The sequence below is a fragment of the Equus asinus genome, chromosome 17, assembly GCF_041296235.1.
Source record: "Equus asinus isolate D_3611 breed Donkey chromosome 17, EquAss-T2T_v2, whole genome shotgun sequence".
Classification (NCBI taxonomy): domain Eukaryota; kingdom Metazoa; phylum Chordata; class Mammalia; order Perissodactyla; family Equidae; genus Equus; species Equus asinus.
In genome coordinates this window covers 3,012,217-3,026,340 of record NC_091806.1, presented here as the reverse complement: position 1 = coordinate 3,026,340, position 14,124 = coordinate 3,012,217, and the positions used below count along the sequence as shown (strand labels likewise).

At 50.5% G+C, this 14,124-nt stretch overlaps 1 protein-coding gene across 7 annotated transcripts in view; it reads right to left on the bottom strand.

Moving 5' to 3' along the window:
• Positions 1-2,620: 2,620 nt before the first annotated feature.
• LDLRAD3 (low density lipoprotein receptor class A domain containing 3) overlaps positions 2,621-14,124 on the bottom strand; it is a 454,718-nt gene continuing 443,214 nt past the window's right edge. For all 7 annotated transcript variants that reach the window (XM_070487528.1, XM_070487527.1, XM_070487530.1 and 4 more), the window contains 2 exons: positions 7,262-7,607; positions 2,621-5,507 (listed from right to left, as the gene is read on the bottom strand). In XM_070487528.1, the coding sequence (XP_070343629.1) occupies positions 5,270-5,507; positions 7,262-7,607 (584 nt within the window). In that variant the 3' untranslated portion in view covers positions 2,621-5,269. The remainder of the gene's footprint in view (positions 5,508-7,261; positions 7,608-14,124) is intronic.

The window sequence follows — 14,124 nt, the reverse complement described above, 5'->3', positions numbered from 1 at the left end:
ACTGTCCCTTCGTAAGTCTGCCCTGGACCCACAGTGGGCAGTAGAACGTCCTGTTCAGGGTCAGAACAGATCATCAATAAAAGTAACGCCACAACCATGCCTTTCTATTTCCCCTCACAAATCGTCTGCTTTACCAAAGATTATATCAAACAATAGAATGAAATTATTGCAATTTTGAAAACTACGAATTCCAATGATCAGGTATGCCTGGAAAAATTAAAGGTCAAAAGTGAAATTCCCTTTTCTCATTAAATACAAAGAAACTAAGGTCCACCACCGGTTGAGCCCAATTGCCTCATAGTAAGGACTCTTTCGCCTGGAGAGTGGAGTGTGTTCTGGAAACCACTGCATGGCCCACGATCTGGCCCCCCGGTGGGCTGGATGCCTGCTGTCTCCACTCTCTCCGGAGGCTGGGAAGCACGCTTCTCGAATCCCCTCCCTCGTGGTTCTAGGGGCAAGTGTGGCAGTGAAAGGAGCTCACACGAGACAGTTGGTGAACGACTGGATCTAGCCCTGCCTGAAACCAACAGTTCCTTAGCCTTGGACTTGGCTGCATTAGCCAATATATCTTTTAAAGTTTAACACAACTAGGCTTGTATCAGTTGGATTTCTATGACTTACAACGGGCGTTTTAGTAACGTTCCCATGAACATAATGATAGGATGTCAAGGGAGTCTGCACATTTTCTCACTGACATTTCTCCCAAGGGTTTCACTGGGTGCATTTCCTTTCCTTATGTACACTTATCACACCTCCACTGGGGCCAACTGAAGCTCCTTCTTTCTCATAGAGTTTACTCCTTGAATCTACCTTCTTGCCCGAGAGCGACAAGCTAAATGGAGAGGACGGACAATATCTCGCAGATCACTCATCCCCATGGACTTTTCTCTAAGACAGACTGTTGTGTCGGTTTATCATCTTAGAGAATGCCTACAGAAAATAGTTGTTTGACTAGGACCTCTGCATTCAACCCAACTGTTGAGGACCTCATCAGGATAGCCTCTATTCATCTTGATCCTGCATTTTCTCCTTCACTGGAAAAGAGCTGATAGGGTCAATGAAAGTTAATTTCATAGATCCTTGAATTGCTTGCTTCATAAGTTCTTTATTTTTAATTTTTTTGAGGTTGGTGCCATTTCAAGGATTCCAACATTCCAGGCCATTAACATACTGCTTCTTTTCTAAAATGCCCCTCCCTCAGGATCCACGGACACGATGTGGAAATGATCCTTTAGATCAGAGGTTGGCAAATGACAGCCCATGAGCTGTCTATTTTTGTAAATAGTTACTGGAACACAGCCACACCCATTCATTTATGTATTGTCTGTGGTTGCTTTTGTAGCTGCTACAGAGACACTGCAGCTGCCAAGCCAAAAATATTTATCTGGCCCTCTTAGTTTTGGACTCCTAGCGACCCTGTGTACAGCAGAGCAGAACCGCGGCCTGTCTTTCTGCGCCATCCTCTTACCTTCTGGTGCTGTTGCAGACAATGCTCCGCTGCTGTCCACAGGGTTTTCATGGCCAATTTTTCCCAAAGTGGGTGGCCAGGTCCTTTTTCCTAGTCTGTCTTAGTCTGGAAGCTCCACTAAAACCTGTCCAGCATGGGCGACCCTGCTGGCATTTGAAATCTCAGTGACATAGCTTCAGCATCACAGCAGCCACCAGAGTGTGACAACTGACACTTGTGTAGGTCCCTGATTGTGAAATGGACCTGGGCCGTGGTGATGAGAGCGCCGAATCTTAACCACTAGACCACCGGGCTGGCTTCTGGCTCTGTACACAGAGTCTCCCGATCTCTGCTCTAGGTTAGTGCTTCTCCATCTCTTCCTTATCCTGACACCCATCAATAATGGTACCCTGAGGGACGCAGTATCTTGACAAGCCTCTGGGGCGCACTGCCTGGGAAGGTCAACTCTAGGCCACGCGGGGCAGGACATGGCCCGGCATGTACCTGGCATACCGCAAGCTGAGAGCCTACTCTTCTTTTTGAGAAAGCTGGGCACCAACACACGACCTGAACCTTGGTTCTGCAGATCCTGTTTAGATTCCCATGTGGGTTTCAACTCTGGCCAAGGTCAGGGTTACTTCTCCCGCTCGTGGGAGGTGGTGGTGGTGGCGGTGACCTTTGGGGCATCTCCCTAAGCAACTGCCCCTGCTGCGTCATCAACACACAGTTGTAAAACGCGACAAAGGGCACAAAGACGTTCCCATCACTGGTGGGGCCAATCTGAGCCATTTGTGGTTCAAAACTAATTATCGCCACATCTGTGCAAGAGCGGGAGTGTGCTCCTGAATACGTGACCAGATCAGTGATGGCAGTGACTTGTCCTCTTCCCTCGAACGTTGCCGTAGTGAAGGCAGTTCATGCCGGTCTGCTGACCTGACGTCCCAGGGCCCACGAAACTGACTGGTGTCCACGACTTCACCTCCGAACTCCAACCACACGAGCTGTGGGACCTTGAAATGCCCATCCTATTTTGAGATCCCGGCAAGACACTCTTCCTTTCTCTCATTTAATTATGGTAGAAAGTCATTGCAGAAGGCACGACAGAAGGGGCTGTCCACTCTTCACATCACCAGAGACCAGAAAAGTGGGTTAAGAACCATTCGCACCAGTAGAAAGAGTGAAAACTGCAAGTTTATTTGAAAGTATAAAATTAAAAAAAAAAAACAAAACCTAACCAAAAACCAAAGAGCAACCACACACAACCTTCCCAGTTTGCATCAGCTGTGAACATCACACACTGTTAAGTAACCACTTAGCTGCATTTTTTTAGGATGTCGATTTCAAAGTCAAGGGCGCTGAGTCAGGCTATCCACCACAGTGGACTGATTCTAACGTTAAAATAAAAAGGACCCGCTGATCTCATTTGAGAAATGACAGTAGACACGGTTTTCTCATTGGCATAGATTTAGGCAATGAATAAAAAAACATCCTGGTTGGAATGAGTTAAACAATATTGCTGGCTACTTATTTGCTATCTTGAGTGAGGAAAAAAACCCCCCAAAAACCCTGCAGCTTTGGTGTCCTACTTATATATTTTTTAAAACATTCATTAAAAAAATCAAATCTATAATAAAAATGTCCCTTTGTTTGTTTTAAAAAACAACACTAATAGGCTGCCCTTATCTACTAGGACCATTTGTTTTTCCTAAGAAGCCTGGAAGCAGAAAAGCGTGTGAGATTAATTCACCCCACAATTAATTAAAGTTAGAATCCTTTCCTCTAAACAACTTCCAGAGCACCAGAAAGAAGCAGGGCCCATCAAAGGCGGAATGAAGCCCTCGGACTCATGGAGATGTGGGGTTCAGCCAGGGTTCCCAAAGCACGTTGGCGCCCATCAAAAACCCTTTCTTTATTGGATTACTCAGAAAATAACTCAAGTGTTATTTTAAAAACGAAAGATACAAGCAACTAGGTTCCTTTCATTTACTTAAAAAAAAAAAAAAACAACCAAGTGGCTAGCTTTCCTGTAATATACTTTGGATTTTGGTTAAAAAAAAAAAAGTCTACAGAACAGAATCACTGAATGCCACTTCACCCCGCTCCTGCAGGCTCCATCTGAACATAATCAGAGGACGCGCACCTTTCTCAGCTACGGAAAGAAGCCCGGGGCGGGGGGGCCACCTCCAGTGGCTCCACCTGTTCCAGTTTTGCCCCCCATCGCTCAGTGTGGTTTCTTGCCAAATAAGGCCCACCTTTCTACCCGTTATTTCCCCAGGGGGTGTGGCTGGCTGGCACAGAGAAAGAGGAAAGCTAGCACAACAGAGACTGTGAACCAAGAGAAAAGGACATCCCTTTTTCTGCTTCCTTCAAGAATATGATAAATAATAATTCAAAGTGCAACAACGCACGAACGCCTGGCACACAGGTCAGTCTGGGGTGACTTGTCATCAGGGCTCCGAGGGACAAAGGTGCCATCTCCTTTCGCATCTTTCTTTGGACCTCACTAATGGAAAACAAACAAAAGACAGCCTTCCTATACACATATAAATAGTCCCTTAACTAGAAGGGGAAAAACAAACACACTGCCCCAAATGCATTTCTAAGAGATTTTTTTTTTAAAAGTCCGAATGGCAAACCTTGACTCCAAATTGTCTGTTGTTCATGTCTCACAGGAGAAACTATGGGATGTCAGGAGGGGCCTGACCCTAAGTTGGGCACTGGTAGTTGGGCCCTTGGGGAGGGGCGCTCTGGCGGGAGGGACTGAACGTGGTTCTCACCGGGGTGAGAAACCGCAGCATCGGCGGTCCAGACACACAGGTAAAAGGACCCCGAGTGCTGGGGGGATTTAGGAGGCTGGTGTCGCAGGTGCATGAACGGGCAAGGCAGCGGGGTTGGTTACAGGGACGCAGGGCCGGATCAGATTATTGGCCACCTCAAGTTGTGTCCTTATCCCTTGGCTGTGGGCAGGTCACAGCTGGGAGGGGACAATCCAGAAGCCAGGGACCAAAGGGACCGTGGACCACAGCAAGGCCCTGCTCTCAGCAGCCTGCACTTCAGGAGCTGAGCACTTGGATAGCCCCCGACAGGAGAGGCTGATGACATCCTCGGCTGAGACAGCTCTCAAAAGAGGATTCTCGGCCAAGGTTTAAAGCCAGAATCTACCCAGAGTAGACAGTTTCAGAGTCATCCACAAAACCAAAAGGACACTGCTGATGACTGAAGGGCGTTGCTCACGTCAAAGTCTCCTGTGGCCACTGCCTCTGCTGAACTGACAGCACCGGAGAGGGGAGCACAGGGCAGGTTCTGAGCCCCCTGGACTCTCCCCAGGGCGGCCATCCAATGACAGCCTCCTGGGCGCACCCTCCAACCCAAATCCCCAGATGGAGCTATCAGGTGGCAGCCCACAGAGAATCTGGTCCAGTGTCTCCCGCTCTTCTGAACATCCAACACGACCCAGAGACAATGCTGTCTCAAGGCCTACTTATACCGCTTCATCCCGCTGCCTGCAAACTCACGCCGCCTACCCAGCAAGACTCCAGCCGTGACAGAACCAGGACGTGAAGAGTGGGGCTGTGATCCTGGGCCCAGAAGGAGGAGCAGCCTCCCAGAAAAGATGCCCAACGCATCATATCAACTGAGAGGCCAGAAAAATGCCAGGTCACCCTCCAGAGAACATCCCTGAAACCTGGGGGGAGGAGGAACGGAGACACAGCTGACCCCAAATCACTGAGGCACCCTGAGGAGCTTCCCGTGAGCGCAAGTTGTAAAGATGATAACAAGTCAGAGCAGATTAACCCATGTGGACTTCGGAATAACTGGATTTTATACTTCTTCGGGGCCCTGGCTGGGCACGGAGTCCCTGGGCTCGGCGGCACCCTCCCGAGGGCCAGGCTGCCCCGGGCTGTGGCCGGCCTCTTCTGTGCTCAGGAGGCTGCTGGCAGCCTGGGAGCTGGTGCTGTTGGCACTCCCGGACCTCGAGCGGTAAGGTGGCAGGTCGGCTTGGTTCAGAGACTCCGTGTCGGAAGAGTAGGGTGGCGGGGGCAGGTCATACCAGGCGGGCCTGCAACGAGAAAGCAGGATGGGGAGAGGAGAGGAAGAGAATGCATTAGGAGCCATGGCAAGGCAGGCAGCGCCACCTTCCGCCCCCTTCTGCGAGGATGCTGATGTGGGGAAGAAGGTTCTCCTCCAAGGAGAGAGGCGGTCCAAGGACTAGGAACCCAGCAGTTTGCAACAAGGGCACGGCAAAAGGCCAGCGTGCTTCAGAGGGCGTGGGCCGGCTGGGCAGTGCCAACACCACGTCCTTGGGGTGGCCCTGAGTGAGGATACCCAGATCTCCCTCTGCTGGTCCTGGGCAGTTTGGCAAGGATGCTCGCTCCATGAGCTTGGGGTCCCATGGCCAAGCAGCTGGCCTCGTGTTTGGATGGAGCCTCTGATGGTCCTCAGAATTTGGGGTTCCTACTGAAAGGCAGCTCCACCTGGCTGTGTGGACTGGGGTGAGTGAGAGGACATGCTCTCAACACCGCAGTCTCCTTATCTCTAGGAAAGGATAATGATGACACCTCGCTTGCAGTGACATCACTTTGCAGAGAGGACACTTTATTTTTCAGCTCTCGCTGACTGAAGGCTTACTGCGAGTCAGGCACTGCGCCTCCTACAACACCTCGGTTCCTTGCCTTATTTAAGGCTCACAAGAACGCTGAGAGGGAGCCATTACTCTTACGCCCATTGTACTGGAGAGGAAACTGAGGCACGGGGGCATTAAATGCCTTGCAGAGGATCCCAAATGACTCGTCTGCAGCAGCGCTGCGACTTGAGCCCAGGCGCTCCGTCTCCGGTTTCAGCGACCTTCACCTGCTCTCTGGTGGGTGGTCCCAACGGAGAGCTTTGCACTTAAACACCGCGCCCTGAAGCTGCATTTATCTTTGTGAGGAGGGAAAACAGATTAAATAACACAAGAGCTGCCACAGAGAGGACGCCAGAGGAGCCCCGTCACCCTGGGAACACGGCTGCAAAATGCCTCTCACCGCACGGAGAGTCCCGGGCTCAGAGCGGGTGGGGCGCTGCACAGGGGCCCAGAAGGGCGGGCATTCCCAGAGCCAAAGGGGGTGAGCCAGCTCTGATCCAGGGACTCCCGAAATGGGGGCTTCAGGACACCTTGGCGTCACCAAGGAAGGAGAGGGGAAGGCCGAGCAGGCAGGATTCAGGCCTACTCCCCACTTCCGCTACAGAACTCCGCTTCTGGTGATGGGGTTTCTGGGTTCAATTCCATCTGTAATGAAGGTTCTACTGCTCAGCGACACTGGAGAGTGATCTGCGCCACCCCCTTTCTTTTACAGATGAAGCCAAGCAAAGTTAAGGAACTCATGTATTGCTCACTCATTCACTCACTCACTCACTAGTCCATCCATTCATTCAACATGTTACCCAAACCTCGACTAGTCCTGGGCATTGTCCTGTGGCAGCAGGTGAGGCCCCACAGCTAGGCAGTGGTCTGGTCATGTGCCAGTGTGGCATTACCAGGGTGGAGCAGGGCACCGAGTTGGCCAGGACGCTAACTGTATGTCCTCAGACAATAACTTAAAATCCCAGAGCCTCAGTTTCCCCATCTGTTAAATTGAGGCAAACACAGAACCTCTCTCAGCGAGCTGTTGAGAGGGTTAAATGAGATGACACATGTCAAGTGTCTTGCAAGGACTCAGTGAACGTCAGATGCTGCTGCCGCCGACAGCAGCTGAATCTAGGCTCTTGGTAAGACCTGGGGACGAGGTGTGCGCACATATTCCCCTCCCCCAGTCCCTGCCATCCAGCACGCACCTTTGGTCCAGCAGGGCCTCTGAGTAGGAGGGCGGGGAGCCCACGTCCGACGCGTTCTGCTCAGCCTGGCTGGCCACGTACTGGATGCCGTTGTTGACGTTGTAGGTGACGCTGCAGTGGTGGGGGTGGTCCAGGACCACCAGGCGGGAGAGCAGCACGGGATGCTGCAGCCGGTGCACAGGCAGCGTCATGAGGTTGTTCCGCTTCCGCTGGTGGTGCAAGACGAGTGCCAGCAGGGCCACCACCAGCACGAAGATGACGGAGCTGCCGATGATGGCGTAGGTGATGCTGGGGTAGTAGACCAGCTGGTTCTCCGAAGTCACAAACACCTGCCCGCTGCCCGGTTCTGAGAAAGCCCCGGGGGGAGAGAACAGGAGAGAGGTTACCAGTCTGGGCCACCCTTCACTTCCAAGTCAGCCCAGGACGCGCAGGCAAATGCTCTCAGCGGCGCGACTCCCAACTGCCAAAAAGAGAAAACCACACAGAACTCCATCGACTGGTGAACGGACAACACAATGTGTGATATCCGTACAACGGAACGTCATTTGGCCATAAAAAGTACTGACACGTGTTACAACAGGGATGAACCTGAAAAACACCAAGCTAAGCAAAATAACCCAAACACAGAAGACCATAGACTGCATGATTCCCTTTATATGAAATGTCCAGGAAAGGGAAATTTAGGGAGACAGAAAGTAGACTAACGTTTGCCTGAGGCTGGGGGAGAGGAATGGGGAGTCACTGAAAATGGGCATCAGGGATCTTGTCGGGGTGACGGGAATGTCCTGAAACTGGGTATGGCGATGGCTGCACGATATGGTAAATTACTAAAACTCAGTGAATTGGACACTTAAAATGGGAGAATTTCATGTTATGTAAGTTATACTTCAATGAAGTTGTTTAAAAAAACTCAGCCCCTCAGGAACACACACGAGGAACACTGGTCGGCGTGTCTGGGGTTCCTTACGTCTGCAGAGCACTATTCTATCCCAGGCCGCAGGCCAAGCTCCCAAGACGGAGAGCCAGTACAGCACGGGCTGAAATCGTGGACTCTGGAGCCAGGCTAGCTTCAGATCCAGCCCCTCAACTCACTGGCTGTGTGCCCTTTGAAAAGTGGTCAACCTCTCTGTGCTGTAACTTCCTCATCTGTAAAATTGGGGTGGTAACAGCCCCCACCTCACTGGGCGTGGTGAGCATGAGATGAGTGAATAATTATCACGCGCTTGGAACAACAGTGGACACCCTGCTGTGAAGGTGCGTGTTCAAGACACAGAAATGCAGGCTTTGTCACACCGACTTGCCTCACAGCAACTCCAGGAAGTAGGTGCTGTAACTCTTCTTTTTAAGATGAGGAAAGGGAAGCTCAGAGAGCTTGGGTCCCCGGACCAGGGCCACAGGGTTAGAAGGCAAGGAGCCGTGCGTGATTTGAGCCCAGTGGTCTGACTCCCAGCCTCGTCCCCACACTCGGCCCATGGCCCCCCCAACAAGACCTCTGCAGGCATCTCCTCAGAGGCCTCGGGCGGAGGTCTGGCACCCGTGGTGCCCTGCAGACGGCCAACAGCCTCTTCTCCACAAGCTCTTCAAACACTCCACGAAGGGGCTTCCCACTCAGCAGGACAGCAACCTCGGCAAGGCCCAGGCCGGCCCAGCAGCCGCTGCTGCAGACAGCTGGACGCTGCATCCGTGCGGGAGAACCACGGCTGCCCACCGACGCGGCCCCGCCGGAGAAAGCATCTAAACGCAGCTGGGTGAGCAAACCTGGGGACCACACCCGGTGCCTGTGACCCCCGAAACGGTGAGGAGGTTCAGTGGGCCCACAGGGGCCAAAATGCAGACATGAAGTGGGAGCAGCAACGACCGCGGCTGCTCAGGCCCGTGAGCGGGAGCCGGGCCGAGCCCTCGGCTCTGCCTGTTCTGGGTGGGCATCGCGGTCCGCAGTGTGGAGGGCGTGCCACGCACACAGAAGCACTCAGTAAATGCAGACGACTTGAAAGAAAAACCTGTGCGTTCACGCCCCCGGTACCCTAAATGCTATTAACACTTTACTGCTCCTGTTCTTCAGAAGAGCAAGCTGACTCAGAGAGGCGAAGTAACGTATCCAGGATCACGTCCGGGGCAAGCAGGAGTCGAGACTCACCCCAGCCACGTGCGAAACACACCATCTGTCCTCCTTTCCGGACAGAAATACTTCCCGGCTCCCCACATAACCCGGATCTGAGAGCTAACTCAAGCTCCAGGCTTGTGTTACTTTTCTCTCCAGCCACACTCAAACACGGATAAAAAGCTCTGAAGCTTCTGCGAGCTTCTGTCAGTCACCATTTCAATGACTGACTGACAGAAAGCAGCAACTAAGATCGCAGACAACAGCAGCAGCACGGTGCAGACGCTTAAGGGAGGGAGGAAGTTCTGGACTTTTCTGGAGATGATCAGCTGTCACTGAGCGGTTCTGCTGAGTTCTGTCTGCTCTCAGCTTAGATCGCTAACAGCTGGGCGGGGGCTGATGTGTGTGTGTACGTTTCAGAATTCAAGTTAAAATAAAATACCCTCTTTATTTTGTTATGTCCAGCACAGAGCCGAGGGGTCGAATCTGGGGGCCGTCACTCCAGCTGTTGCTCAAGCAAGTTCCTTAACTTCTGTGAGGCTCAGCCGCCTTGTCCCTAACCAGTGGGGTGCCAGGTAAGCAACAGCAGCCACCTCCTGCATTACCGGGAGGGTAACACAATGCATGCGCAAAGAGCAGAGCGCCGGGCCTCTGGCAAGGGTTCACACTCAGTTAACGTTAGTCCTTTCTTTTTTATGGTGGTAAAACATACATAAAATTGACCATTTTAACCATTTCTAAGTGTACAGTTCAGTGGCGTTAAGAACATTGATTGTGTAACCATCACCACTATCCATCTCCAGAAGTTTTCATCATTTCAAACTAGTTAATGCTGATCCTTTGTGTTCACTCTCTTTCCATTATCCAACTTCCCTGGATCAGTAGGAGAGGCTGGGAGAGCCCCTCTTGGCGGGGGAGGGACGAGGGTAAGGCTGAGTGAGTTCCTTTCTCAAAAGAGGAAAGGGTGTGGATTTTCACACTGACAAAAATGGGTCCAGAGATTTTTAAACACTGACTTCTGTGTAACCACCTGAGGCTTTAGGAAGACGAGAGGCAGCACTTCAAAACGAATGGAATGCGAAACGCTTGCGGATCTTAAAGGTCTCATTTCCATGTCGGACAGCAGCTCTCTCCACGTCTGCCCACTCTGCCAGGTGAGGGGCCGCGGTCACACTCGCTCGAGAAATTATGATGTTATAACTCAGTGGTGCCTGGTCTCGTCTTTGCTCTGTGCGTAAAATGTCACCTTGTATTAATTCATTAACTAGACTCACTTTTCTTAAGAGCTTAATGAGCCCGCTGGCCAAATTACTAATATCAGAGTGGCCTGGGACCAGAGTCCCAAGTGCATAATCCATGGATGACGAAGTCTCCATTTATTCCGGCTGTGCCTCGGGCTAATGCCCTCACGCTCCACCGTCAGCCTGAAGGCCCGGCCTGCGTCTGCTGCTTCTGCCGCGTTAGCTCCAGGCAACCCGGGGACGCAGACCACTGGGCTCCCCAAAACGCTGGCACTCCGCTGCGGCCTGCGGTGGAGAAGGCTGGGTCTGCCCAACTGCAGGGGTGCTCGTCAGCTCAGAGCCGTCACAGAGCTGCGCAGCCATCACCACAGCGTTCTAGCACGTTGCAGTCAAGCGTCTTCAAGAACAGTGACTTTTTCTAGCTTGCAGAGGCGCGGTCTGGTCGGACCAGGGACTGAGGAAGCGGACACCTGTGACTCGGCATTCCTTTGCTTCTAAAATTTCTCCCCTCCAGATGCAAATAAAATTTCCTGCAGGATATCACTTTTCATCTATCAGACTGGCAAAGGCAAAGTCTGATTTCACACTTTGCTGGCCAGGTCTGGGGAAAACAAGTATAGTCACTCCTGCATGGCCAGTGGGGAGTAAATTGGTACAATCAGGATGGTGGCGGAGTTAACAATATGTATTAAAATAAAAAATCCTCTGACCCAGCAATTCCACTCTTCAGAATCTAACAGAGACATCCACACAAATGAGAAACAACTTTGAAATACAAGTATTCACTGAAACATTGTTCGTAACAGCAGCATATAAGAAACCATCTAAATGTCAATCTGCAGCAGCCCGGCCGCGGAAATTCTGATGCATCCAGATGACACCACACCTCTTTAAAACATTAAGGCTGTTCTCCACGTGCCGATGGAACAATCCGAAAGCTATCTTGATGAGCGAAAAAAAGCGAGTTCGGGAGAGAATGCAGAGAGTATTTCTAGGACACGCAGGACTGGAAACACTGGCAGCTTCTAGGGGGAGAACCGAAGGGAGGGGTAGGCCACCTTGCCACGGGTCACTGTCCCACTTTGTACCCTCTGAACTCTATCGTCTGTTAAAACACACTTGTCGTCTCTTCTTTGGCACGGCCCAGGCTGACGGGGCGTCGAGGTTTCGTCCTTGTTTCCTTCTCTCCCTGGGAGGTGAGGGCTCCTCAGGGTTCACACCTCATGGTCACTCAAGACCCCCCACTGACCTGCCACTCCCCGAGCACGGCTCCGAAGCCTCCAGCCCGACCTCTGGCCTCCAGAATTCCTATTCTGGAATGTTCACTGCCCTGTTCAAACTGATTCCTCATCATTTCTCTGAAAAATCAACTCCTGTGGGCCTTTTTAAAAAAACTATTTTTAAAGTGTATTTTTCTTCAGACTAAATATTTTTTTAAAGTCAGGTTTATTGAGGTATAATTGACACACAATAAAACTTGCCCTTTTAGTTTTATTTATTTATTTATTTAAGGAATATTAGCCCTGAGCTAACTCCCGCCAATCATCCTCTTTTTGCTGAAGAAGCCTGGCCCTGAGCTAATATCCGTGCCCATCTTCCTCCACTTCATATGTGGGACGCCTACCACAGCATGGCGTGCCAAGCAGTGCCATGTCCGCACCCGGGATCTGAAGCGGCGAACCCCAGGCCACCGAGAAACGGAACGTGTGAACGTGCGAACTTAACCGCTGCGCCACCGGGCCGGCCCCAAACTTGCCCTTTTAAAATGTATAGTTGGATGAGTTTTAACACAATGATACAGTTGCATAACCCCCACCACAAGCAAGATCTAGAACCTTCTCATCCCTCCCCAAAAGCTCTTTGCTCCTTTGCAGTCCGTCCCCTCCCCTCATCCGCAGCCCCTGGAAACCACTGATCTGTTTTCCATCCAGAGACTCCCCTTTTCCAGAAAGTCGTCTAAGCAGAATCCAGCAGTCCGTAGCCTATCGTGTCTGGCTTCTCTCACCTGCATATCGCCTCTGGGATCCACCCATGTTTTGGTATTAATATTTCATCCCATTAGATTGCTGAGTAGCATTCTGTTGTACTCATATACCACAATTTGTTTATCCATCTACCAGTTGAGGGAGGGAACTGGGTCGTTTCCAGCTTCTGCAATGCAGGTCTTTGTGCTGCCCCATGTTTTCATATTTCTCGAGACCCCAGGGTCAGATGGGAAGTGTATGTTTAACTTTCTAAGAAACTGTCACACTTCGTCTACGTGGCTTCAGCACTCAGCCTTCCCCCTTGCTCTGCATCCTCACCAGCACTCAGTGTGGCTGGCCTTTTTAATTTCAGCCGCTCTACTAGCCGTGTAGTGGTATCTCATGGGGTTGAATTTCCCAGTGACTCATGACGTTGAGCATCTGTTCATGTGCTAATTTGCCATCTGTGTATCTTCTTGGGTGAAATGTCTATTGCTCTCTCTCGTCCATTTTTAAACTGGGTTGTTTGACTACTGATTATTGAGTAGGAAGAAGTGCTTTATATGTTCTGGGACACAGTCCTTTTCCAGAAATGAGTTTTGCACGTATTTCTTCCCAGTCTGTGTCTTGTCTTCTCGTCTACTTTATAGTGTCCTTTTCAAGAACAGTGTTTTAAATAATTTTTTATGAAGTCCATTGTATTAATTCTTTCTGTTATGTTTTCTGCTTTTTGTATTCTCTCCAAGAACTCTTTGCCTAGAAGTTTTATAGCTTCAGCTCTTACATCTCATCTAAGATCCATTGCAAGTTAATTTTTGTTTATGGTACAAGGTGAAGTTCAATGTTCTTTTTCCCCTCCCTTTGGAGATCCAACTGTTCCAGCACATTTGTTGAAAAGCTCATCCTTTCCTATTGAATTACCTTGGCACCTTTGTTGAAAATCAATGGACTCTATCAGTCTGGGTCTATTTCTAGATTCTCTGCTCTGTTTGATTGAGCCATATACCAATCCTTCTGCCAATAGCTGGGGTGACAACCACAGCTTTACAGCAAGTCTCGACGTCAGGCAGCGTGAGTCCTGGATAAATTGAACACTATTTCTGATTATAAAAATCGATGCTAATTATTAAAATTAAAGTAATATGGAAATGTTCAAGACAGATAAATCCCGCCCCTCCCCCATGGCCTGTAATAAATTCTAGTAGAATTCCACCAGAGAAAAACAGTTAACAGATTGGTGCAGACTAGTGGTGGGCACACTTGCTCTGTCAAAGGCCAGAGAGTAAATATTTTATGCTTTGTGGGCCAGTTTCAGTCACTACGCCTCCAAAAGGGGTTACCAACAACACGTCAGCGAGCGAGCGTATTTGTGTCCCCATAAGACTTTATTTACAAAAACAGGCACAGGTCATCAGATTCGGCCCACTGGCCTTCGTTTGCTGACCCACAGTGTGCATCTTCCCAAACTCCTCTCTGTCCAGGTACACACACGTCCTTTTCCTCATGCTACACAGGTATTTCAGCAAATGGACATCTTTCCTTCCCCACCCACAACCT